The sequence below is a fragment of the Sorex araneus genome, chromosome 1 (assembly GCF_027595985.1).
Source record: "Sorex araneus isolate mSorAra2 chromosome 1, mSorAra2.pri, whole genome shotgun sequence".
NCBI lineage: Eukaryota > Metazoa > Chordata > Mammalia > Eulipotyphla > Soricidae > Sorex > Sorex araneus.
This window is the reverse complement of record NC_073302.1, coordinates 328,542,588-328,569,022: the sequence shown is the minus strand read 5'-3', so window position 1 is coordinate 328,569,022 and position 26,435 is coordinate 328,542,588. Positions and strand designations below refer to the sequence as shown.

At 44.6% G+C, this 26,435-nt stretch overlaps 1 protein-coding gene across 4 annotated transcripts in view; it reads right to left on the bottom strand.

The window, feature by feature from the left end:
• DLC1 (DLC1 Rho GTPase activating protein) overlaps positions 1-26,435 on the bottom strand; it is a 420,273-nt gene that overhangs the window by 27,434 nt on the left and 366,404 nt on the right. For 2 of the 4 annotated variants that reach the window (XM_004618896.2, XM_012935067.2), the window contains one exon: positions 5,084-5,155. In XM_004618896.2, coding sequence (XP_004618953.2) covers positions 5,084-5,155 — 72 coding nt within the window. Of the gene's footprint in view, positions 1-5,083; positions 5,156-20,810; positions 20,883-20,987; positions 21,376-26,435 lie in introns of those variants that run through there. The other 2 variants (XM_055131450.1, XM_055131464.1) reach the window with 2 other exon arrangements.

Genomic DNA, 26,435 nt, shown 5'->3' with positions numbered 1-26,435 from the left:
AATATGCATATATTGTATGTATGTGTGTATGCATATATACATATACATACATATGTATATATTCCCCTATTTCCAGTATTCCCATATATATGTATGTGTATGTTTGTGTGTATTTGCATACACATATATATGTGTGTATACATACACACACACACATATATATGTATGTGTGTGTGTATTCCCATAAATTTTTCTTTTTTGTTTTATTTGGAGTCACACCCAATAGTGCTTGAGGCTTACTCCTGTCTATTGCTCAGAGATTATTCCTGGTGGTTTTAAGAGACCATATGTGGGGAGCAAACCCTGGTTGACCACATGTGAGGCAAATGCCTGAGCCACTGTACTGTCTCCCTGGCTCTCTCATAACTTCCTTATTCACTCATCTGTTCTTGGATACCAGGGCAGCTTCCATAGCCTGACTACCGTGCTTAGGGTTGTAATGGGCAGAGATGTGCACCTGTCTTTTCTAACTGTTTTTCTGACTTGGGGATTGTTGCCAAGAAGTGAAATTGCTGAGTCTTACAGAAAGTTATTGTTTTTTGAGAAGCTTCCAGGCTTTTCCATAAAGACTGAAGCAAAAGACATATCCACCCCAAGAGTGAATGAGGTTTCTTTTTTACCATATCCCTCACCTTATCGTTCTAACTTTGATGCATGGTTTTACAGAATAATACTGATCTTTTCATTAGTAATCTAGTTTACAGAGATAATAATAATTATAGGTAATATTCAACAGTAATTTTTTTTTTCAGTGTTGAAAACTAACCTAAATGTTAGTGAATTCTTTCTTTCCTGAAAGCTAGGAAGATACTTGATAATGTTCTCTGAACATAAACATAAACATTAATATAAGCAGATGGATAAAGAAACTATCATCCAAGGAGTTAGAAATAAAATATTGCAGGCCTATACCTATTCAATTTATATAATAATGATTAGTGGCACAATTAAAATGTAAATTAAAGAGGCACCTTTTAGTGAATATAAAATGCTAGAAAACAGAAGCAAGGCAGACTGGAAAGTTGCTTAAAGGTGTGGTAACTGCATTTCACTTTGAGCAGAGACCAGGCACACTAAGTGACTCTTATAAAAATTGTGCTTCAGAATATTTCCCTAAAGAAAATTAACTTTAAATTTCAGTTAAAAAATTCTGGAGTAGTCAAGAACTAAATGAGAGGAGTGAAAGAATTAAATAATTGTGTTAGTCTAGACTCTTTTCTGAGGACTGATTTTTTTAAAGGACAGTATTGATGTATAACTAAGTTCTTAGAGCTTTCAAGTTAGAATTTAAACTTCTAACTTGGGTAAAAGAGCAGGAAGTACTAATTGTCCAGAACCAAAATAAAGCTAAACAGGAAGACAAAGAATGTGTGCGTTGGTGTGTGATGTGTGTGTATTTAGTGGTGGGATGAGAGGGAGAAATTGCAGCTCAGAACAATAAACAGTATACCTCAAGAGCAGATTTATACTTAAAAAAATGTAAACGGAACCCCAAAATATAACTTGTGAAAATGCCATTTGCATTTTAGGATTCAGAAGGAAGTTAAGACAGAGACTGGAACGGGGTCTTAGCAAACAGCCTGTGCAAACATCCTAAGAAAGGACTACTTGGCAGCAAATCAACACCCAAAATGGACATAATTGAAGGAAATTTAATTTCTAAACAGAAGAACAGAAGGACAGTCACTGCAAATGCAATTATCTCTCCCCACCTCCCCTAAAGCTGTGAATTGGAAATGCAGTAGAATGCTAGTTCCTCACTGCACTCTTATCCAGCCTAAATAAGACAGAATTACTGGGAGTGTTAATAGGCAAAAGAATTTTCACTCATTAAAGATAAGCAACTCTCACATACATGTTAACTGGATATCTTTACAAAGAAGAGGGGAAAATTAGCAACATTCTTTAAACTGAAGTAACACAAAGATATTTTTTACCTAGGATTTATATATATCTCCTAATATATAACATATATAACACATATAACAGTGAATTCTGAATTCATCTTCATCGAAAAATACATACAATCTGGGCTACAATAAGACAGAAGAGGGACTTTAAATTAGCTAATGAATTAATTTAGCTGAGTGTGCAAGGGAATAAAACAAATCTCTGTGGGGTCTGACCGATTTAGTTCTAAGGAGGAATGAATGGAACCAGTTTGGTTCCTTCTTTCAAGTGAGAGACCTGATTGCTATCTAGGATATCTAGGACCTCCAAACTTATGCACTGTATCAATCTTAGCATGGGTGCATGGAAGTTTGCTCAAGTGTCCTGGAAGGTTGCCAGCACCTCCCCTCTTTAATTTAGAGCTCACTTCCATGGTCACAGGAAGCAGCTGTAGGCTATTTTTCTTGCAGTGCTGGGGGTGGAACCCAGGGAGCACACAATAGGGGCAATGCACTTTACCCCTAAGCTGCAGCCCTGACTCCTTTTACTTTTATCCTAGATGGACAGGAGAGTGAAAGACACCATGAAGACAAGACTTGAACAACCCTGGCTGAAAGATGACATGCTATCTTTTCAATGGAATCTTTTAGAGATTTTGTTACATACTAGGTGTCTCTGCACTTGAGTGATGAAAAAGATAAATTTCTAAACCACAAATCAACCATAATTACTTATACCTTTGGGTAGAGGGGGTTGTTGAGAGGAGAGTTAGAACACACCTGGCAAGGCTCAGGGAGAATTCTTGGCTTTATGCTTAAGGATCACTCCTGGTGGTGCTCGGGGACCGAGTGTGGTACTGAGAATTGAATTGGGATGGGCTATATGCAAGATGAGTGTTTAAATCCCTAAACTACCTCTCCAGCTGCCAAGTATGCTTTCAGAGATTCTGGCAATCCCTTAAAAGTATTCTTTGAGGTCTTTGCTGTTTTTAGAAAATATGTAAGCATCTGCCAGTGACCCCAGCTACATCATCAATGCAGAAATGACAGCGGCAGGCTGGACCAATAGCACAACGGGTAGGACATTTGTCTTGCACTCGGCAGACCCAAGTTCAATTCCCAGCATCCCATATGGTCCTCTGAGCACTGCCAGGTCCTCTGAGCACTGTTCCTGAGTGCATGAGCCAGGAGTAACCCCTGTGCATCTCGGGGTGTGACCCAAAAGAAAAAAAAATGACAACCACTTGATTAGTTAGATGGATGCATGAAGAGATTGGCTGAGAGCCACTTAGTGGCAGCTCTTCAGAGTTAAGAAAAGAAAACAATGCTCAAGTTGGGAGACTTCTTTGCCATCATTTAATGTACTCTCAATTTAAGAATTGCCTCACCACTTAGCAAACCTCTGCTCGAAAATTACACACAAAGTGGAGTTCCCTAGTTCACAACTGTGATTGTTTCGAAGTGAATCCTCTACAGTGCACGATCAAACGCCCATTTAGATGAAGTCTCTTCATCTGCCTGTGCAGAGCCAACTCCACTCCCACTGTGCAGCAGATGCTGAGGGGGCATGAGAGTTCAGGGATCCATTCTGTATCTTAGCCCTGAGAAAAATCCAGCCGAGATCATCTTTTTTCCCCCCAAAGGTTAATTTTTCTTAACTAAAAGCAATATTCATCAAATGACTCCCTAAACAAAAGTGCAAACCTAGTTACAAACAAGGAGATATGCAATCCATAACCAATAAAGTGTATCTCCTAATATATAACAGAGAGAGAGAGAGAGAGAGAGAGAGAGAGAGAGAGAGAGAGAGAGTACATATAGGGACTGGAGTGATAGCACAGTGGGTAGGGTGTTTGCCTTGCAGCACACGGCCAACCCAGGTTCTCCGTCCCTCTCGGAGAGCCCGGCAAGCTACTGAGAGTATCTCGCCCACACGTCAGAGCCTGGCAAGCTACCCATGGCGTATTCGATATGCTAAAAACAGTAGCAACAAGTGTCACAATGGAGACATTACTGGTGCCTGCTCAAGCAAAGTGATGAACAACGGCAGGCCAGTGCTACAGTGCAGTGCAGTACATATAGAGTACTTAAATACTGTGCTAAGTCTTTGTGGACTTAGTACATGAACTACAGAGAGCTGAAAAATCACTGAGAAAACACAAGTGCTTGACAGTTCAGGGTGGGAGATGTGTGCTGAAAGTAGATAAAGGACCAAACATGATAGCCTCTCAGTATCTGTACTGCAAATCACAATGCCCAAAAGTAGATAGAGAGTCTGGGGGAAATTGTCTGCCATAGAGGCAGGGGGTGGAATGAGGTGGAGGTGGCGGGAGGGATAGTGGGGACATTGATGGTGGAAAATATGCACTCATGTAGGGATGGGTGTTCAATCATTGTATGACTGAAACTCAAACATGAAAGCTTCGTAACCATATCTCACGGTGATTCAATTAAAAAAAACATTTTCTTTTTAAAGTGGCCAACAGACACCTCACTGATTAGCAGACACATGTGAGCAGATGACAGAGAGAGATAGGCACACTTGGGAGGCAGAGGGGAAAAGAAGAGAAAAATCTACCAAATATCATTTTATGTCCATTAGATTGGCAAAAAATTAAAGTCTTGCAATAACAAGTGTCAAGAGCAGTTGGCGGGATGGGCTCTTTCTTTAGCTGTGAAAACTAGTGAAAACCAGTGCAGGTGGTTGTGAAAACTCCATATTATAAAACTTAGCATACATCTTTGCTCTCGCCCAGCAACTCGACTCCAAGGCACAAGTGCACGTGCACCTTGAGAACAAAAATGTACAGCAATGTTCTTGAGAATACAGTTTACACAAGCAAAGGAAACTGTGGTGCCCACCAATAAGAGTGTGGAAAAGGATACTTTACATACAGCCACACAATGGGACATCCTACAGCTGAATCCATGAGCTATGGGACACACAGAATAGAGAATACTGTAATTTATGTTATAGTAAAGATAACGTTAGGGAAACACTAAACCCTACAAAATCACACATGATGCTCTCTTGAAAAGGCAAAGACAGGGGCTGGAGTGATAGCACAGCAGGTAAGGCTCTGCACTCAGGAATTACCCTTGGCGGTGCTCAGGGGACCATATGGGATGCTGGGACTCGATGATGAATGGAGGTTAAGGACTATGGCATGGAAACAACAGTGCTCCCAGCTTACCTTCATAAAGCTGTGCGTACTGAGGGAAGCCTGTTGCCCGGAGCCAATCACAAGCTTCTTTGGCTTCAATTTCTGGAAGAGAACAGAAGAAAGAAAAAAAGATTGTTAGCCCCTCAATACAGTTTATCTTAATCATTAAACTGATTTGCTACATAAGCAACATATGCACATGCTTCAAACAGTCAATAAAATAGGTAAGCCAAAGTTTAAATTTGGGGACAACTTTTCATTCTTAAAATATTATCTGCTTTTTAAAAAAATAAATGTTCTAGCAGTTAAGTGATCCTGTGCTGCCTCTGGGTTGTAGTTAAGAGATTATGAAAATAGGATAATGAGATTGTTGAAGAGACATCTAAAAACTAATTTGAATAAAGTCAGGCTAGCCAACAAAAGGCCACTAAGTACATTAGACACCCTGGAAGGAACCTACACAAAGGGACACAATTCTGACACCCACTGGGATGGGGTGCTGGTCAGCGACCCGAGGGCTCTGAGGTCATTAACCACACAATCCTGGCAGGAGGAAACATCCAAATAAAGCTTCTACCTCTTTGCAGTTAACAACTTGCATCTAGAATGATAAACAGAAAGGCCTCGGGTAAGGGGCACACTGTGTTCAAACTCACTCATGCACAGACTTACAAGCCCCTTAAAACGACTCGCAGAGGAGGGTCGGAGCACATTAATTAGTGTCTCTGTTTACACAGAGAATATTCTTTCACTGCTCTTCCCACCTTCCTCAAGCCATTAGGCTACTTAGCACTGGAGGGCTCGTCCTTTATTTATAAGCCTCTCAGCATGGCTGAACTTGGACCACATTCAAATCCTCACCACTAAGCATCTCTCCCCCAAGCTAGGTGGCAGATGGATGGATGGTCCTATCAAGGGTAGTATACATCGCTGATTTCTGCCAGACATTTTATGGTGTTCAAACACTTTCCACATGAGTTCTTGGGTCATTAAGAAAGGCTATTAAGGACACTCAACTTTATTAAGCCAAATGGGAAGGTCCGTTTCAGCACACCAAATGAGGAAAATTGATCTGTTATCTTTTGATGAGTTAATACTCCATACTAGACAGAGAGTGTGAAGATAAAACTTTGCTTCAAGAATCTTTCACTGCATTCATGAAAGTGGAATCATTAAACAGAGTTCAGGACTGAATTTGGGAACAGAAGACAGAAGGTGTAAAAGGACATCAATGAATTAAAGACTGTAGAGAACTGGCCACGTAAAGTTTCCTCCTGTATCTACATCTACACTTTGCTTCACAAAGAAATTAGAAAATGTTATTAATAAACATTTTCTAGAAAACCTACAGTGTATGAAAAACCTACAGGGGCAACATTTTATTTTAAGGCATGAGAAAATTATTTGTCTAACTTCCTGGTCCCTGTTAAGAGATAACTATAGAAATTAAAAAAAAAAAAACTTAAGAGTTACATTTCTTTAAAAAAGTTGTAATTTGTTGGACATGGAACATAGACTGTAAAAAATGTTTTAAAGATGACTGTTACTATTTTATTTAGTTAGTGAGAAATTAGAATTCTCATTGCTCATCCTTACTGACTACAGATATGGCACCATTTAGTCAGTGGCAAGATTGCAAACACATACACCTACACCCCAGTGCCTCTCACTCCCACACCCCAGTCTCAGTCTCTCTCTCTCTCTCTCTCTCTCTCTCACAAACACTCTCTCTCTCTCTCTCTCTCTCTCTCTCTCTCTCTCTCTCAAACATACACACACACACACACACACACACACACACACACACATCTGTCTGTCTCTCAAACAAACACACACACATACCCCGAAACATTTGTCTGTCTGTCGTTCTGTCTGTCTCTTTCTCTGTTTCATACACACTCTTCAGACAGTTTACCACCTGATGCCACCTACTAGAGCACAATCCCAATTTTCTTATTAAAATGGCTCCAAACCAAGAGGCATGAAAGTTGCAAGACATAATTCTTCTAAACAATATCGACATTTATTTATGTAACACTTTACAAGTTACAAAATGTTTTCACAACTATTACTCATGTGAAGCCACAGGGGATTCCAGAACTACTTAAATGTCTCCTGTTCATTTTAACATTACTAAGAAAATAAAATACCCACAAATGACTAAAACTTTATCTAAAGGCTGTGTACAAACAGTTCCTCTTCTCAGACTTGGGTAGAAATGATGTGAACAGACTTCTCGGCAGAGAAGTTAACTGCAGGCTTACAGGGACTACAAGGTATTACTCTGAAGAACTTGAGAGATCAAGTAAATTAATCCTTCTTCCTTTGCCTAGAATAGGGAATGTCTTTAAAATGTGATGCCATGGAAATGAGGAGCGTGTAACTTTTTTAAAAGCCCACTCACAAAAATAGGCAGCATAGAAATGAGACCGTAACCTATTTCTGCAGAAATAAGAATTAGCTGTTCCTGGGCACTTGTCCCTGCTACCTGATAAGTGGGAGAGCTGAAGACTTCTTTCCCACGCCTCTCCAATTACCAACAGATCAACAGAAAATGTAGCAACAAAATATAAGGACTGATTAGGAAAAAAAAAACACAAAACTTTTCATTTCAGTTAACACGAAGTAAACCAACGTCTAGATCCCACTTAGAGAATACCCGGCTCCTCTCTAGTTTCACCCGAAGCCCAGCCATAGTTTTCGTTCCTGTCTCCTAATCAAAACTCCAGGTCTCTCATCACTCCTGAGAATCCACCTTGGTTCCCCCAACCCCCTGCGTTTCAGTTCTGACCTGTGTCACCTCAAACTTCACCGAGTTCTGCTGCCTAGAACATCTCCAAACATCTTTGGGGTTTGCCAAAGGTTCTCCATGAAACTTGAGTGAATGTGACAGTTCCTTGCCAAAGTAAATGTGAAGCTTTTCTCCCCAGATGTCGCCACACACCCCCTAAATGTCAGGTGCCTTCCTCTACCCACCAAGACAAAGTTTCACTTGTCGTTCAGGTCTCATCCCCAGTGGGCTTCTACCTCGTGGCACGCCCATCAATAGCGAACTTTCACTAAGTTCTCAGTAAATGTGAGGCCCATTCAAGCACTAACACAGGTTCACTTACTCTTCACATTGGCTCTTCATACGATTACTAATGTTACTGCCAATTTATTGGTGAGACAAATGAAGACATTGCCATCTCTTGATAAAAATTAGCTTTCTCTACATTCAATGGACCTCATGGGAGATGTAACTAAGACCCAGGAATGGGGCAATCCCCTTCTTCCTTAAAATATATAGGTACAGAAGCAGGAGAGATATAGTAGAAGGAATAACGTGCTTATCTTGCATGCATCTCACTCCCTGTTTAATCCCAGAGCACAAAGTCAGAAGTGAGTCCTGAGCAAAGCTGGTTATGGCCCCCAAAACAAATCTGTGTGTATGTGCCTGAATGTAACAGTGTGCATTCAAAACATTAACGCTCTGCACTGGGTACATTGCTTCAGTTGCTTTAAGTGCCCAGTGCAAACTTATAAGGCCTTGACCTAAACAAGATGTCCCCCGCAACACACTTCAGTATTAGAGTGCTGGTGTGAAACTGATGGAGGATTTTTAAAAATCATTCCCAATGGGCAGGGGAAGTATCAGAAACTAAAAATACAATGGCAATATGAAACTCTTTTAACTGAATTTTCTCTCAGCAAACAGGCAAATGTGTTGAGGAGGAAACAGGAAATTTTTATTGGAAACAGCTTTAGTGGTTAGTTGTATTAGAGGAACGAGGGCCAGGGGACCCTTTTTTGTGGGGCTGGGAACCATCAGGCCATATTTGCACATTTCCTGGCATCATGGGATGCCCCTGTTTCCCCCTTGACCCCCAACAGTGACTTGCACAGAAATTTCCCAGCCCACCCTCAGTGGGCTGCACGGACTCATCTCTCAGGCGTCTGAGCAACAACGGTTGGGTAACAGCAGGACGGGACTCTTTCCAGCATCTGTCCTTAGGCCCTCCGCTGTCTTGGAGAACCGCAACCAAAATCAGGACTTGGGAGAATGTGACACTAACCTTCTCTTAAATAAAAGTCTAAGCATTTAGAGGCAGCTAAGAAAATCCAGGCACTCTACAGATTCCTTAGAGACCCCAGTGACTCTATGGAAAGCTCGAATCTTTGACAGTCAAGATAGGATTTTCCTTTCTTTTTCATTTTGCTGTTTGGCCACACCCTGCCATGCTTAAGGGATCATATATGTCACTGGGGATCGAACAGGAGCTAGTCTTCTGCAAGGCAAACACCCTTCCCGATGTACTGTGCCTCCTAATATTCTGATCCAAACTAACATGAATTCCCAAAACATCATCCCTGGCCACACGGATTCCTCGACGGAAAACTCTGCTGCTGAGTAAAGGCTGTAACAGCTGTAGATATGACAAGTGTGGCAGTGGGGTGCCAGCTGCCATTTTTACCTGCTGGGTGGATTTCTGGGGGGCTGCCTCTATACTGAGATGCAGCAGGAGAAGGCTTTCTCAGCCTTAGTACCGAGTCTACACCCCCCAGGGGGCTAAGATCACCCCCCACTTGTACAAATTCGGATCTTTTCAGTTTGGGGAGAGTCTGTGGATAGTAAAAAAAAAAAAAAGTAAAGTTTAAAGTAAAGAGTGGCAAGGCCCAAGGTCCGCAGTCAAACACTAACATTAACCCGGCCTTTCTTTCGGGGAGCCTCCTAAGCCTCCTGCCTCCCAAGTGACCGCCTCTGATAAGCCCCGCCCCTCTCTGCCCGCCACTGATGCTCACAGGCCAAAGGGGCCCTGATCACTGGGCTTGCTTTCTGGTTCTGTTTTAAATACATAATTAATCCTGTTATGTTTCTGCTTATAATTCTTCAGTAACTTTGAAGCCTTTCAGATACAACCCAAACCCCTTCAGAATTTGGCCTCTGTGCACCCAGCTCCTGGTAGGTATCCAAGTGCAAGTTTTGCTTCAGTCTTCCTGACTCCTAGGCTACCCAGATGCACCTTGTTCTTTTACCCCTCTGTCTCTCAATCTGCTATCTCCCCTGTTCAATAGATAACCTTGTCCACCTAACCCATTAGTCTGGGTAAGGAGTACAATTAGTATTTTTTGGGGGATGGGTGCTGGGCCACACCCATTGTTGCTCCTCTTCACTTTGAGCTATCACTCCCCACTCTCCTCAATTCATTTCTACATCCTCAAGGACTTTTTTTTTTTTAACATTGGAAGCACTTTTACTCTTTCTTCAAAAAGACTTGCGCCAGAAACCTGTTTTTGAAGAAAGTTTGGTGAAAACAAACCGCTGAACACAAAACTGCCAAAGACTGGTTATCAGCAGGTTATCTCCAAGATGAACATTTATTAAATGTGAATATTATCTAATCACAGAGTAGATTTCAACTAGCAACAAGCAGCATTCCTACCCTCAGGTGCCTCAAAAAATTCTAAACATCTGCCATGCATATGGTGAAGAAGACCAGAAGGAGGCTGCTGAGGGTCCGGTCAACTTTTATGCCTTTCTAAGGCCATGGTTGCTAAACATTTCAGCTGTGCCTCAGAATGTTCTAGAAAGTCATAAATATAAATGAAGCTCAACATCCTTCATTGCCTCCTTCACTCAATACTTTTATCTTAGACTCCCAGGAGTGCTGTCTGCTGAGTGCAGGGTCAAAGACACACTTCCTTCTCCCATGCAGGGAGGGCAACGAAAGCAGAGTCATTGGCGAATTCACAGTGAAGGGCTACTCTAACGTCCAAAGGTTTGCTAAGCCCCAAGTGACCCTTGTTCAAGCAGCCCCCATTTCACAGAACAAAAGCACTGGCCTAACAATTGTTGCAGGCCCCCACAGTCCCTGGCTAAGTGACCTAGACTTTATTTTCTCTTCTTTCCAAACAGCTATTATGTTTGCTGATGGTTTCTCCTCTCCTGAAGCTCTACAGGCACGTTTCTTTTTCTTGGTGCCTCAATCCAGGGCCTCACATATGCCTGGCAAGCATTCTACCACTGATGTACATCGCTACCCCCAACCCCATTTCTATAATACAGAAATAGAAAAGTTCTTTTTCTAGTTTGCTCTGATATAATCCAAGTATGAACAAGAGTGAGCCACAAAACAGATGATCAATAAGGATTAAAGAAATCAATACATCACAGGTATGATTTTTATTATAGTGAAGTGTTCTTAATTTTTCTGACCAGTACCCAAACTAAGAAATACACTTTACAGTGTAACCTCGTATGCATGCGCAAGGTGTATACACAGGTATACACCTTGATGCTCAAAGGTGCATGCGCGCGCGCGCGCGCACACACACACACACACGGAAAACAAACAAGTTTGACTGAACACTTAGAATTATGCAAACTGACATTTTTCTATTTCTAAAATGCCATATTGCCGTGTGCTAACTTACCAGTGACCAGTATGAGACACAGGATTCTCTCAAGCAGAGCTGCTTTTTAATTTTTTTTTTTTTAATTTTTAAGGGAGGGCTGCAGACAGAGCTCAAAGGGCTGAAGCAAAAAAATGTGGGAGGAGCCTAGGTTCAATCTCAGCACCTGAGTGCCCCCCAGCAATGCTAGGTGCAGCCCCTCCCCCCAAAAGACACAAAGGGGAAGGGTGGGGCCGAGGAAACTCAGCAGGAGAGATCTAATCTTGCAGGCTGGAGACCTAGAGTTGAATTCTATCCCCCAATAACAACACAACAACCGGACAATGACAACATACAGGGTCGCATTGCCACCAAGTGAGAGAACATTCTTCCAGGGAGAGGCACTTTTACTTTGCATGAACCCCAGGACCTACAACTAAGAGTGTGATCACCACAGTCAAGCATGTGACCCCCGCCCCTGTGATTGCAAGAAGAAAGGGAGCAAGGGGAAGGGAATCCGCAACTCCTCAGAACAGGGAAAAGATGTGACACAGACACAAACACAAACTGCAGGTGGCAGAGCAGAGTCTTGCTGGGGCCGGGTTTTATGCTCCCCTTTCACTGCACTTTATGCTCCCCTCACAAGGTGCCAGAAAGAGGAGTGAAGGAGACAGAGAAAGTAGATGTGTGCGGAGACGGAGAATGTGGGTCTGAGTTACTACAAACAGGTTTCTCCATAAGCTTACGCTCTCCTGAATTTGGTGGCTCAATGATTTCACCATTATTTCCTCAGGTGTAAAACAGCTTTGCATCTGGTGTCCCAAACCCCTAATAATCCATCACCCAAAAAGGGGTCAAAGTATCACCAACCCAGGAAAACAGGTTCAGGGAAGAATCCATTGCTTTGTTAAGTAACTTGACAAAGATAACCTCTGTGGACCTGTTTGTTTCCTCCACTTTAAAACCTCAGATTGCCACAGGCTTTGTAAATTCCCTACATTTCTGACCCTGAGATTTCCTCTAAGGCCATTTCCACTTCTCACTGAAATGACCACTACACTAGGCTCCATTCCTAAGGTGAATTTCCCACCCACCTGCAGCAAAGTCAATCAATGGTAACTGCCCTGAGCAACCCAACTCTGTCTTTATTGAAATTTACTGCTGAGATTTATAACTTCTTAATGAATCAATTAAAAAAATTTGTCCACAGAAATGTAGGTCTTTAATATAGAGAACTAAAACAATTCTTAAGTGTTTGTTGCTTATGTTATGTATTTTTAAGATCCTCCAAGTGCAATTAATCTTTAGGAACTAAAGAGGTAATACAGGAGTTGAATGTGGAGGGGCCATGGCACCACATATAGTTCCCCCTCTAAGCACTGCCAGGAGTGAATCCTGAGCACAGAACCAGGAGTATCCCTGAGCATCCCTGAGTGTGGCCTATCCCACTAATTAACTAAACTTACTCATGATGGGAAGAAAACACTTTGACAGCATTCAAGGTAGTTCATTTGCTTGTTGGTCTTCAATGCTTTCGTTTTAAGCATACGCTTAGCTGTTTCTAGGGGGATCAGTAAATTGTGTACTGAAATGCATCATGAACTTTACATTTTCTCTTGGGAAAGGCGGAAACAGCCTCATAGGTCAGGTAATTTGCCTCTGGCTCTGGCAAGGCTAGGCTGGAACACCTTCTACATACTCCATACTGTCAGCCACCAGACTGCGTTGGTAAGAACTGTAAGTCTAGGGGGAGTTTCCCAGTTATCTCTCACCCTCTCTGCTTCAGGTTTGGAGAAAGGTCTTTTGCTTTCTAGTAAAGGACATTCCTAGAAAAAATATAAAGGGGAGAAAAGGACCATCTTGCCCAGGGATGTGATAACTTAATAAGGGATCTTGCCCTGAAAGAAGAGAACCCCAAGAGACACTCTCTGAGCCAGGATACCTGGGATGGCTACAGGGGGGGACACCTCTGGGGAGGAAATTCAGTCAACTGAAATCTCCTTGGAGGAGCCTTTGCTTCAAACATTTGCAAAATACGTTTTGACCCACTGACCAGGCAAAACACAGGGCAGGTGTGGAGGGAAGGCAAACGAAACAAAGCTCAGACTCCGGTATTGATCCCAGCCTGCCTCTGCCAGACAGCTGGATCCTATGCACTCCCCAGATGCGCCACACCATCAAGTTCCAGGAACAGAAAGCGCAGAAATGGCACTCATTTGCCCAGCACAAAGAAGCCAAATAAAATGAAAATAAATGGTTAAGGAAATGGTCACTGCATCATCACAGCTTTCTGCTTCCCTACAACCTGAGGTGGGATGGGAAGCCTTTGGTTTACACACACACACACACACACACACACACACACACACACACACACACACACACACACACACACACACTCACACTTCTATGTCAAATGTGAATACTTTTCAACCAGGTACCTTGGGGGGGAAAAAAAGATGAAAAAAGCCCTTAAAATACGATGTTAAAGATAACAACTACACAAATTAATAAGACAGTGCCAAAGGATGCTTAGAAAGGTCTGTGTTTTTGAGTCTCATTTTCTGGTAAAGCGAAACAGATGTCATTAAAATGACATAATCCATTTTTTCTCCCTGGCTTTGGGGCTACACCCAGCAGTGTCCAGGTTTCATTCCTGGCAGGGCTTGGGGGACCATATGTGGTGCCGGGGAAGCTCCTGATCTTGTGTACTATTATTATCATTTAAACTTATCCTTCAAGACAAAACACCTGTAACAAATCCGAGGCACACACTCTCTCCCATCTCAGTCATTCAGGTTGGCAGGCAGGCACTTCAGTTCTTTCTTTTACAGACACTAGCAAAGCTCACAGCTCCCCTCCCCCCCATCTTTGGCCTTTCCCCTAAGTCCTTCAACTACAGCACAGGAAATAGGAAATACTGGACAAACTGTAGTGCTACAGATAGCTTACAGGCCAAGGGAACAGCGAGGATTTCTAAAGAAAGTTCACTCTGATTTGAGCCCATTCTGACTGAGAGGAATAAAAGAAATTAAGAAACAAAACAGAACTTCAAAATGTTTTATCAAAGACCAATGAAAACGCAAACACACCAGTAACTGGTTAATAATTATAATATAATATAAACCTCCTCTGGCTATTCCTTTGTTTAACTTCAAACAGGAAATACTATTCAATTTGACTTCTCAGTTTTGTCGGGGAGGGGGGAAGGGAAAGGGGGGAGGGAGGGAAGAAGGGTGAGCAGGAAGACTATTACTGTCTCTGAGTGAGCAGAAGAATGATTCTAACCCAAACTGCTTGATATCTGGTTTCCCAAACACTACTCAGAGAAGGGTCAGAATCACACTTGGGTATGTGTATTTGTTTAGGAATATTTCTGGCTTTCTAAGCAGACATATTTTATATGGATCCAGCGAGGTCCTCATTTTGCTACTGTTCCTGTTTTTTTGCCATGGCGGAGCAAGAAGAGTTTATAGTCCCAGTCAACTCACAAACAACCTTGACTAATCTGTATTTCCAGGCCTCTCGGCCCCGTGGTAGGGCACAGGCAATGCCATAATTTTCCAGGCTGCTTTTTTGCACAGTTCTGGAATTTCCTATGAAATGACTGTCAGAAATGCACACACACACACACACTCTATGTCCAGGAGCCCTCTGTGAGTTGGTGGGGTTGTATGTGGAGCCTGTTCCTTGCAACTGGCTGGCTTTGCCGCTTCAAGAGATGAAGGGGATCTTAAAACTCTGGCATCTGCTACTGACACTGTCGCCCCGGAGTGACACAGGGCGTGGCTCAGGGGTTCAGGGGCCATTGGTCACTTTACCTTCAAGGAAGGTCTCTTCCTTTCCAACTTCCTCTAGGCGGTAGCCTGGGAATCACTACAAGCTCAGGGTGTGGAAAACTTTGTCCCTCAGACATCCTCTGGGACTTGGTGAGAAGGAAGGCGCCTTTCTGACAAGTGGCAGGAAGTGGCTGAGTCCTCTCCACAGGACACTCCAAGGTGGGGCCAGGACAAGAACAAAATGTGAATGGGAGGTGAAGTGGTTGCTGAGACTTCCCTGACCTCAGCCTCCAGGTCTCTTTTGATTTTTGTCCTGGGGTCAGAGGGAGTAGGACCCCAAAAGGCCAAGGAGTAGACATGTGCATGAATGGAAAAGCAAAATACCCTGCCATTATGAAAGTCCGTGCCATACATAGTTAAGATTAAAAAAAATAAAGTACGAATAATTGGGAGAAATCAATTCCTTTGGTGTTTTGCCTTTAGTTTTTGGGCCACACAGCTATTCTCAGAGTTTATTCCTGGTGGTGCTCAGGGAATCCTATCTGGTGTCAGGGATCTAACCTGGGCTGGTTGGCCACATGCGAGGCAAATACCTTACATCTCTACTATTTCACCCTGCTATAGTATTTCACTAGTATGTTTCTGTGAGCAGGCAATGCAATTCAAATGCTTTGGGTAACACCTGGTAGAAAATCTTCCTAGGGCAAGTAATTTTAAAACTTTCACTGAAGAATGCATTATTCCATATAGTAGGAAACATAACTGAGAGGGGGCTGGAGAGACATGGTAGAGGGAATAAAGTGCTCGCCTAGCCCACGGTCAACCTGGGTTTGATTCCTGGCACTCCATATGGTCCCACAGGCCTACCACTGAGCATTGCTGGGTGTGGCCAAACCTTGTTCCTACCACCACCAAAAGAAAAAAGAAAATAGAAGCTAGAAAATGGTCTAGCGAGATGTTTAGAGAGGTTGGATGGGACAGGTTTGATCCCTCCATAAGATTGGCATAAGAGAGATGGACAGAGGATCTAGTCTTGGAGGGGACACAGAATCACTACTTCGCCAATCTTGGATCCTGAGAAGACAGTTCCCTAGCAAGCGACAACTACGAGTCCCAGTGCGGACACCAGATATCTCTGTGAATTAACAAGACTCTACAGTCACACACTGTAGAAATCCTCGCTTTGCTCACACAGAAATAGGAAGTATTTAAGTCTCCCAAATCTCCAATTCCTCATCTGTAAAATGTATAAAACCAACCTTGTGGAGTTGTCTAGAAAATCGATGGTGGTCCAGAAATCAAACATCCTGGTATAATTGCATTTCTACATAATATTACAAGCTGGCAAAAGTCTGGATCTTTGACAAGAACCCGACAAGGTTGACTGTCACTTGAGAGACACTATCAAAATGCGTGAGCTAAATAGGCAAGGCTTTCTTCCTGTCCACCAGGAATTATGATGGCCAGGAGGGAAGCGCTTTTGGGAAAAAATGTGATGACCGAATAGACCTAATTAAAGAACCCCAGCAGGCCTCCTCCCTATGCCTTATCACGGATCTCGATAATCCCTAACAATAACACTGGGTCCCAGAAGGAAAATTACAGAGACAGGAAGAGCTTTTCTCAGATGGGAATCTTACCCCTCTCACAGTAACTAGATTTCAAACTAATCAGGAGCTAAAAGAGAACACGGTCCCAGTGAATGCTATACCCCTCCGGGGTGGCCCTTCCTGCAGGAGGGATTTACCCTTCAAATTTCTAAACGTCTCCTAAGACCAGGGACACAGAGTCCAAACTAAAGAGAGATGTGAACGTCAGCTTCAGAAAAAGCACTCTTCTCTGAATGCCACGGCCAAGGCCAGGAGGAAGCCAGGACTGCGCTGTTAGGATGTGGTGCCTTGATAGTCACACTTCATGGATGCACATTCGCTCACCTTTGACCATTAAGTGAGGGAGAATACTTCTGTTTGGGGGCCATACCTGGAGGTGCTCAGGGCTCACTCCTGGCTCTGTATTGAGAATCATTCCTGGCAGACCTCAGGGACCACACGGGGTGCCAAGGGATTGAACCTGGGTTGGCTGCATGCAAGGCAAGAACCCTACCCGCTGTACTATCTATCCGGCCCCTGAATGGGAGAATTTTTTTATGACCCAGATGTATTACAGACTATCTGGATAATTCCTTTGCATTGTTAGCCCCACAATGCCTAAGCATTATAGAATAACCCGATTAAATTCAGAGAACCTCCAAGGAATGACTACATTTAGAAGCAAAATTCTGTCGGCTCGTATCATTTTGATCGCTGTACTATGCAAATACTGAAAATGAAAATCCTCTTTCTGTCCAGGTCTGCTTCATGAGCCTCATAGCAGCATGGCATGTGAGTTTCCATGCCATTCGAGACACTGGGGCTAGCTTTTGCTCTGAGGTTCTATAGCATTGAGAATTCGGCCTTTAGTGACTTGGCAATATCCAGGGAGGAAGGGGAAACATCTGAAGTTATTTTTACTTTTACAAATCTTCTGGCTGTCCAGGGTTGGGTCAAGTATTGTCTGGAGCCCTGTAGGGTCTCTCTCTCTTTTTTTCTTTTGCATGGCCTCATTTCCGTCTTCCTGTTGCTAGGAAGAAGAATGAGGCATGAGAAACTCGTGTTTACAATAATGGACCATCCTGTCCAGCACCGGACTCTCTTCAAAAGAAGAGTCCAATTCATTTTACCCACTGTACTCTCGATACCCCATTCTTCTGGACCAAGTTACCCTGGCTTGAATATTCTCTAAGTTCATGATTTATCCACCTTCACCATAAAAACACATCATCCCTTGGACATTGCATCATGCCTAAATCTCCATGGGGGCAAATAAGAAAACTTATTTTTGCATTTGAAACCACTCTTGAAATCCCAGCAAGCCTCTAACTGGAGGGCCTGGTTTACTGAGGACTCCACAGCCCATGATGCTCCACACAAAACAATCTTACAACTAAAGGTTTAAGTACCAGATACAGTTTCCACTCACATCAGGTGTAGTAATTTGCTTAAATCATAAGAGATTTTTTTTAATTATCCTGGAAGCACTGAAACATCCCCGCTAATACTTCAACATCTTTAAACTTTACTTCACTGTTGCTCTTTGAAATACAGTATAGAAAAACAACAAAATCCCAGACCAAAAAAAAAAAAGTCCTTTAGGTTAAAGGCTACTGACCTCTCACCTTTGCCCCAGATCTATAAGCAAAGTCTTTTGATTTGTCCAGTGTGTCAAAGCTTGAAACAGTGCTTTCAATTAGCCATAGTTAACTGCTTAACTGTTCTACCTACTCACTCTTGAAGGAGTAAGTGGTGTTTCTCACCAAAGATTTACAATTGGGACCTTAAATGATTCATGTTATGGAAACCACGTTTCCCGTCTACCCTAGCAAATACTGGAGTGGGGAAAATAAGTCAGCCTCCTCTTGAGCTTTGAGGCTGCTTTGTGTCCTTGTCAACGTGAACCGAAATAAAATCTGCTCTTGTCAGAAGCACACTTTTAAAACCAGCTGGGAAAGTCAGTCTGTTGTGCTTCATTCTAAACTCCGAACTTCATTTTAAACTCTAAACGGTAGTGCTAATGAAAAAAATACCCAGTTAGGGCCACGCTGTCCACCTGGCGTGCCAGGATAAAATACACGAGATCACCAACATTTTCTCAGAAAAAGATTCAAAATAATTTCTGAACGCACATCTGCTAACTATTTGACACTCATTCCCGGGGACTTTAGCTCTTTCATTAAAAGGGGGCCAGAGACTTCGAGAGCACCCCTCCACCATCTGCTGCAGTGGGCCCGCCAAGATGGCACTTGGTGCCTCCAGTAATTCCACACGTGCAAATGATCTCCGCAGAGGACCAGCCTGCAATCCAGATGGATGCTGAATTAGTCAACCTCTTGGAACTGCTGAGAGATTTACATTCGGAGTTCTGCTGGGCTATTATTTTTCCTCATCCCTTCAGCAAACAGTTGGGGGGTGGGGGGCTGTTGTAATTTGAGACTCTCTATTCTGCCTTGATTTTTATTTTTTTTTTCTACCCAACTGCGTCATATATGCCACCGTCAGGAATCTTTCTACAGGGGATGGCCATGCCCAGGATGCATTCCTCCACCTTACCAAGCAACAGCTGATAGAGCTTCAGCAATCTTGAGAGCCAAGCCCTTGGTTAATCATGTTGGGGGCAAAAAAGACTCGCTCAAAGTTAAATTAAAGGCAAGTTTTCTTCTGCAGGATGCGAACGAATGCGGGTTTCCTTCTACAGCTTTGCGCACAAACTGGGCTATTTGGGGAACCTCTGTCTCAGACACCGCCCCACATCTGTAACAGCTCCTTTTGATCCTCAACCTGCCCTCGCAGTAAATCCGGTTACGACCCCACTAGCTGCAGAGGAGGCCAGCCCGAGAGGTCGTGACTCGTGCTAGATTCGGCCAATTTGGAAGCCACAGACCCCTGGATTCCGACCCCGCCGGCTTCACCCGCGGCGGTCTCAAGTGCCTCGCACCAGGGGACTGGGCGCCCAAAGGCGAAAATGAACACGTGGCAGGGTCGGTCTGCAGCGGGCAGGGCTGTAACTCCCGGGAAAGATCAAAGCCTCAGCGCGTGACGTTGGAGGTGGGATCAGGGGCGCAGTGGGGCACGGCTCCAAAAGGACGTCGCCCCAGAGCAGAGGGGGGTGGGGGGAAAGGAGGGTCCGGCGGGGGCGCTTCCTTCCTTTCGCCGGCCCCCGGGACGCGCGGCGCCTCCTCTGAGGGCCAAGGGCGTGGGCATCTCCCAGGGACATTTTCGGGAAACCGGACTCAAAAAGCCTCAACACGGACAGACACAGGCGGCCTCTTAGAGCCAGGAGCCCCTCAAGAACAACTCATGGGGGGCAGGGGGATTTGGCGAAGCCTCAACATTCTCCCTGGACCAGCAGCAATCGCCAAAGCGAGACTTTTCCCGAACGCGTCTTAAGTTATTTTCCAAAGTTTAAAATACTTGGGGGGAATTTTTCTTTTTTTTGGCAACGGTTTAAAGCTAAGACCATTCACCACCCTTCTTCCCCCTACCCCCGCAACTTGGTGGATTTTCTTTCCAGCAACTTTGCAACAATCAGAAAATAAGCCCAAAAGGGTGACTGGCGACCAAGCTTCCCAAACTCATAAACGCTCCTAACAAAATAGACGCAGAGGAGGACGCGGGGCTGGCTTTGGTGAAAGTCAGCAAGAACTGGGCCCGGAGTGGTGCTCCAAGGAAAGAGACCAGGGCAAGGCGACATCGCTCCTCGGAGCCAGAGCCTAGATGCCGGGGTTTAGAGCCAGACAGCAGCACGGCCGAGCAGCAGCACGGCCGAGCAGCAGCTCGGGCCCTGAGCGCCCCCCGCCGGCTCAGCGCCCCCAGCCCCGAAGGGGCGTTCAGGAGGGGTGCACCGCGCTAGTTACGGCTGCACCCCTGCCCGGCCCCCACTCCAGCCCCGGCCCCCACCGCGCTGCCCCATCCCCGGGGAGCGCCAGCCCCTAAGCAACCAGCAGCCGGGAGGCATCAGCGGGACGCAAACCTCCCTCCCCATCCTGTGGCCCTTCTTTTCCCCCACTCCACCTCCTCCACTGCAGGAGACTCGGGCGACGCGGCCCCCAGACTCCTCGGCAAGCGTTTCAAAAGCACAGAACGGCAGGCACCGACTTGACCAGGCGGGGTGACATTTCCTCCGCGGCGGGTCCCCTCCGCAGCTGGCTCCCGCGGCTGGCGTGGCGGCCAGGCACAAGTCTAGCTTACGTGTTAGGATCATGGTGTCCGGCTTCTCTCTGCACATCAAGTGCGGTGGGGAGCGGCGGCGGCGGGTAAATCGAGGCAGCCCGAGGCAGCGCGGCTCCAGCGCCGCGACGCGCGCCCTGGAGGTCCTCAGCGCATCCTGCTCGCCTCTCCGCGCCTCTCCCCACGGGGGCCCCCGAAAGAAGGCACTGGGAGAGGCCGCCAAGGGCCGGCGCTCACGGCGCGGGACGGGACCCCGGGAAGCCGTGGCTCCGGCGGCTGGGAGGTCCGGCCATGGCCCGGGCAGGAGCGAAGCGTCCTCGCACGGCCACTGCAGCGCGATCCCCCGCGCGCCGCGCCAGCCGCGCCCTCCCGCAGGGCCCGCCCAGGGCAGGAGTCCCCGCCCCTGGCCCGCGGGCCGCCGCCTCGGGCCTTCCCCCGCTCCCGCCCCGGCCGCCTCGGGCGGTCCTCAGACCACGTCCCCGCCCCGCACCCCGCGCCCCGGGATTGGAATGTTTTCCTCCCGCCCCCAGGTCTGCAGCTGGAAGCGCCTAAAAGTCTCCAACTGTCGGCTTCAGGGACGTGCAACGGCAGCTTGTACCAAGCCAGATGCTTTTGCTTGCTGGGGAGATGCACACCGACCCTCGGAAAAGCGCGCATTTTTCTTTTTATTTTTTATTTTTGGCAGGGTGGGGGGGTTGGGGGCCACATCCGGCGGTACTCGGGATTTAGTCCTGGTTTTGAGCTCAGTGATCACTCCTGGCTAGACACAGGGGTGCATATGTAGTGCCTCAGATAGAACCAGAGCCGGCTGCGTGCAAGGCAAGCACCTCGCACAGTGTACTATTTCTCCCACTCTATCCTTTTTATGGTAGTTTTGTACACTAAAAAAAAAAAAAAAAAAGTGATTCCCCCTCCAATTCTCGTGGGGACGGTATAAAGTTTGCAGGGACGCAGAAAAAGCACGGAGTTAGCGAATGAATCTGTTCCTTGTTCTGTAATATGGGGAGATGTCCCTATCCCTTGGGCCCTCAATATTCATCACTAAAGCCCAAGTGAGTACGGAAAGAATGAAGGCGATAACACAGTTGTAGAAGGAGATTGAGCTTTTTTATGCAGCATGTTCTGATTCTACTGCTGGCTACTATTTTTTCAAACCCTGCCCTAAACACAGCAGCACCGGAAACTTGAGGGACGGCTACAGATTTCGCACTTGATTAGAATCTCTGTGGGCGAGAATCTGCATTTTACCAACACCTGGTGATTCTTTTGAGTCCCTGATATTATAAGCAGTGTCCGTTTAAAGAGCACAACTGAATACACAATCCTATTGAGATTTTTTTTTTTTTGCGGGGGTGGGGGGAGCTATTTTGAAGGGCGCACGTAGGGATGCTTCGGGTTTGTTCCTGGGTCTGCTCTCTGAGATCACTTCCAGAGGGACTTAGGGGATCCAATATAGTGCCATGGACCCACACTGATCTGTCACATACTAGACAAGCAGCCTACACAGCGTACTACAGCACTGTCCCAACAATCTCATTAAGATTAAAAAAAAAAATTCCAGGCTGTAGTTCCATTAAAATATCACCCTGAGACTAATTGAAGCTTTCTGCCTACTACCCCTCAGCAAAGAAACCAATAATCGTAAACCCATTCATTCGACAAATACTGATAGCATTTTATGTGACAAGGCACTGTTCTAGGCTCTGGAGACAAAGCAAAATGTAAGTCACACAAACAAAAATCCAAATAAACATCTCTTCCCTTCTGGAGTCTACTTCCTGCCAGGAAAGATGCCCAATCAACAATATAAGTAAGTAAAGCAGTGGTTTCAGTGAAGCATGAAGCTGAGGAGAGGATGTGGGAGCTGAGAGCAAAATGTGCTTCTATATTTTTAATTTTTTGTTTTTGGGTGACACCAGGCAGTGTTCAGGGCTTAATCCTGGCTCTGCACTCAGGAATCACTCCTGGCAGTGCTAGGGGGACCACATGGGGTGCTCAAAAATCTGTTTTTAAAAGGAGTAAGAGACAATGAGAGAATTTGGGGGCCTGAGCAGTAGTACAGCAGGTAGTGCACTTGCTTTGCTCTAGGCCGACTGAAGTTCAATCTCTGGCATCCCACACATGGTCCCTGAAACCTACCAGAAGGAGAAGTGATCCCCGAACACAGCTGGGTTAGTCCCCAAACTACAAATAAATAAAAACAATGGGAGAATTTAGATTCTCTTAATTGTAGTGGAAAATTATGAATTTGGGGATGGAGAAAGAGTCCAGCGGGTAAGGCACTCCTTGTATGAAGCCCACCTGGCTTGATCTCTGGCACAGCATATGGTTCCCTGGGCACCACATACAATCCTCTGAGCACTTCCAGGAGTGATCTCTGAGCACAGAGCCAGGAGTAAGTTCTGAGCACAAGTTGGATATGCCCCAACCCCACACTCCTGCTCCCCCATCATCCCCCCAAAAACAAACAAACAAACAAATGTCATAGCCAGGTCTTAGTTTACAAACACAGGCTTTCTTTTCACTCATCTTTCAAAAACAAAACAAAAACTTTACTAATGGCATTCTAATTTTCCCAGCCCCAATTTAGTCATGCAGAGCCCCACAGAGGGGTGAAGAGGCCTCTGGTTACTTTATTTAGCTGATAGTTCAGCGGCTAGTGTCTGCACACTTGCAACTCAGGGGGATACAGCACAGAGGGGACCACTGCTGCCCAGGAAGTTTGGTCTGGTGGGAAGCAGCAAGGAGGTGCTATAAAGACAGAGGAGGAAGTGGGGACCTCACATGGCCGAGAAGAGAGGCAAATGGGGATACCCTCTGGAGTCTGGGCACTGGGACAACTGTGGAAAACCACAACTGCCAGCAAAGGGTGGAGTGGGGGTGGGAGTGAGGGTGGGGGTGTGATTTCAAAGAATGGCTGAAAAAGCTGGGCAAGCACGGTGGATTCCCTGTGACAAACTTAAGGAATCCTTAAGACAAACTTAAGGATTGTCTTATATTCAATATGATAAACAGGAAGTAGCATTCGAATGGAAGATGATATCTCCTAATCAGGCTTGCATTCAAAAGGATCATCAGGGCTACCCAGTCTGGACTCCAAACCCTGACAAGAGGGATACTTCTCCTAAATATACCGACAATTCAAACTTTAGAAAACAACAGACATTCTAAGTATCTTCTCCAAAGCACTTCAATTCTCAGAAAAGGCCGTCAGTGTTTACTATTAGCCATAAACATTGTATTTTAATTAATTGAGGGTTGTAGGGAGTAGGCACAAACCTGGCATACCCCCTTCCAGTAAGTGTTCATCTTTCAAGAATGCTAATTGTTTTTGTCACTTGTTATTCAAGTCCCATTCCTTTCTCCTTGATTTTGATGTTCTCTTCTCTGGATCTTCTCTAATTTTATTGCATCTCTCTGGAGGTTTGTGTTAATGTGTATTGACTGGCTAATAATACTAATAATTCCAAAAACATTTTCCTTGGTGATGCACTGGCTTGCATTTGGCCTTCTCTGAATCTCATCATCTTCTTCCATTTGATTTATTGACGCAGCCTGTGTGCTGAGTCAAAGCCCAGTTTCCATAGTTTGAATTCCTACTCCTGCTAGGAATGGACATGCTACCTTTTGAAGAGTGATTGAGAGCAGGACTTTTGGAACAGGACACATTAGCTGACTGATAATCACATTGTTTAGCTTCTCAAACTTCAGTTTCTTCACCCTTATAGAAGGGCATTAAATAGTGTGTGCCTCATGTGGTGTTCATGAGGACAGAGTAGGAAAATACGCCTGTGCAAAGCACATAATAAACACTCAATAATGTTAGTTATTATCATTATAGAGTACAAAGTAGGCACATCAAACAAAGACATGCAATTTCTACTTAAATAACTCTCCATGAGAAGATTAAAACAAAACAAAACAAGACCTTGACTTTAACCTTTGTAAATCCGAGGGGCCTTTACAAACTGGGGAAAAGAAGGAGTGAAAAAGTCATTAAGAGTGTCAACAAACAGCGGTTGGTCCTTTACCAGATGAAAGAGGGTCCCCAGGGCAGTTCAGTCTTTCCTTGTCATTGGACCTTCCTCATTACTTAAGATTTCATTTGTGTATCACAGCCAGGTGATATTACAATGGGCTTGCCAGCTGATCAGCCTGCTGTAGATTGGCAATTGAAACACTGGACTCTACGAGGAGAATTAATGTAGTCTCCTGCCCCATTAGTAGTCTGTGGTTCTCCAAACCCCTTTCCACATGTTGAAGTGAAAAATCATCATGGATTACATTAGGCATTGTCACTGTTGGTGGTGATAACTATTTGTTCTCAATGAAAGAGCTTTATTTAATACCAACATTTATTAAAAATTTTGTTTTGTTTTCGGGCCATTCTGGAGGTGCTCAGGTACTACTACTGGCCCTATGTTCTTGGGGGACCATGTGGGATACTGAGAATCGAAGTCAAACAGCTGCAAGCAAAGCAAGCTCTCTCGACTCACTGCTCTGACCCAAATGGCAGATTTTTAAAAATGAGCATGAGGGCAGGTGCAGTAGTACAGCAGGTAGGGCACTTCCTCTGCATGAAGCAGACCAGGGATCAATCCTGTATGGTTCTTGAGCGCCGCCAGGAAAAAAATTCTGAGTGCAGAGCCAGGAGTAAGCCCTGAGCATGTGACCCAAGAACCGAAAATAAATAAATAAATAAATAAATAAATAAATAAATAAATAAATAAATAAGAGAGATTTGGCAGAACATCTGTGCTGCTTTCTTCCTCCTACATTCTTCTCAGTTTGAGTGTCTGTCTCTTGGCAGCTATTCATGGGGGTACTCAAATCCTGTCTATTTGGATGTTCACACATTCAACTGGAGTTTTATCAAGGAAGTAATTATCACAAAACTCTTGAGTGTGACAGAAAACTTCATGAGTAAGAGATCTCTTGCTAGATCTATGCTATGCAACTTTTGCTATGAGACATCACTGATGAAGTCAAAAGACATATTTTTGCATTTCCCACTAGATTGTGGTTTAAAAATACCAAAAATGCAAGTCACTCACCAGGTGATGCCAGTGATTAAAGAAAGGGACAATGAGATCAGGGAAGCCCAGGGCACTCCACATATGGCAGCTTCTTCCAGTGAGATTCACCTGTTTGTTGGCATGTACTAATGCAGCAACTCTGCCGTTTTGGACTTAAAATTTTCTTCAAGAGTCTTAGATATCTTGAATCAAACCTCCTGATCTCTGACATCAAACCTCCCAAGTTTTAGATGCTGGCAACCAGTTATAAAAATCTAAATTCATTCCAAGTCATTTCAATTTTGGATTTCATTTCGCTCCAGGGCAATGAGTTTAAACCTCTGCTCTAGTGATCTGAGCCAAGTCATCTCTCTGGAAATTTATTTCTCTCCCACAGGAACTAAAAGACTCCTGTGCTTGGAAAATGTTGTAATATAATTTGTTTTCAACAGAG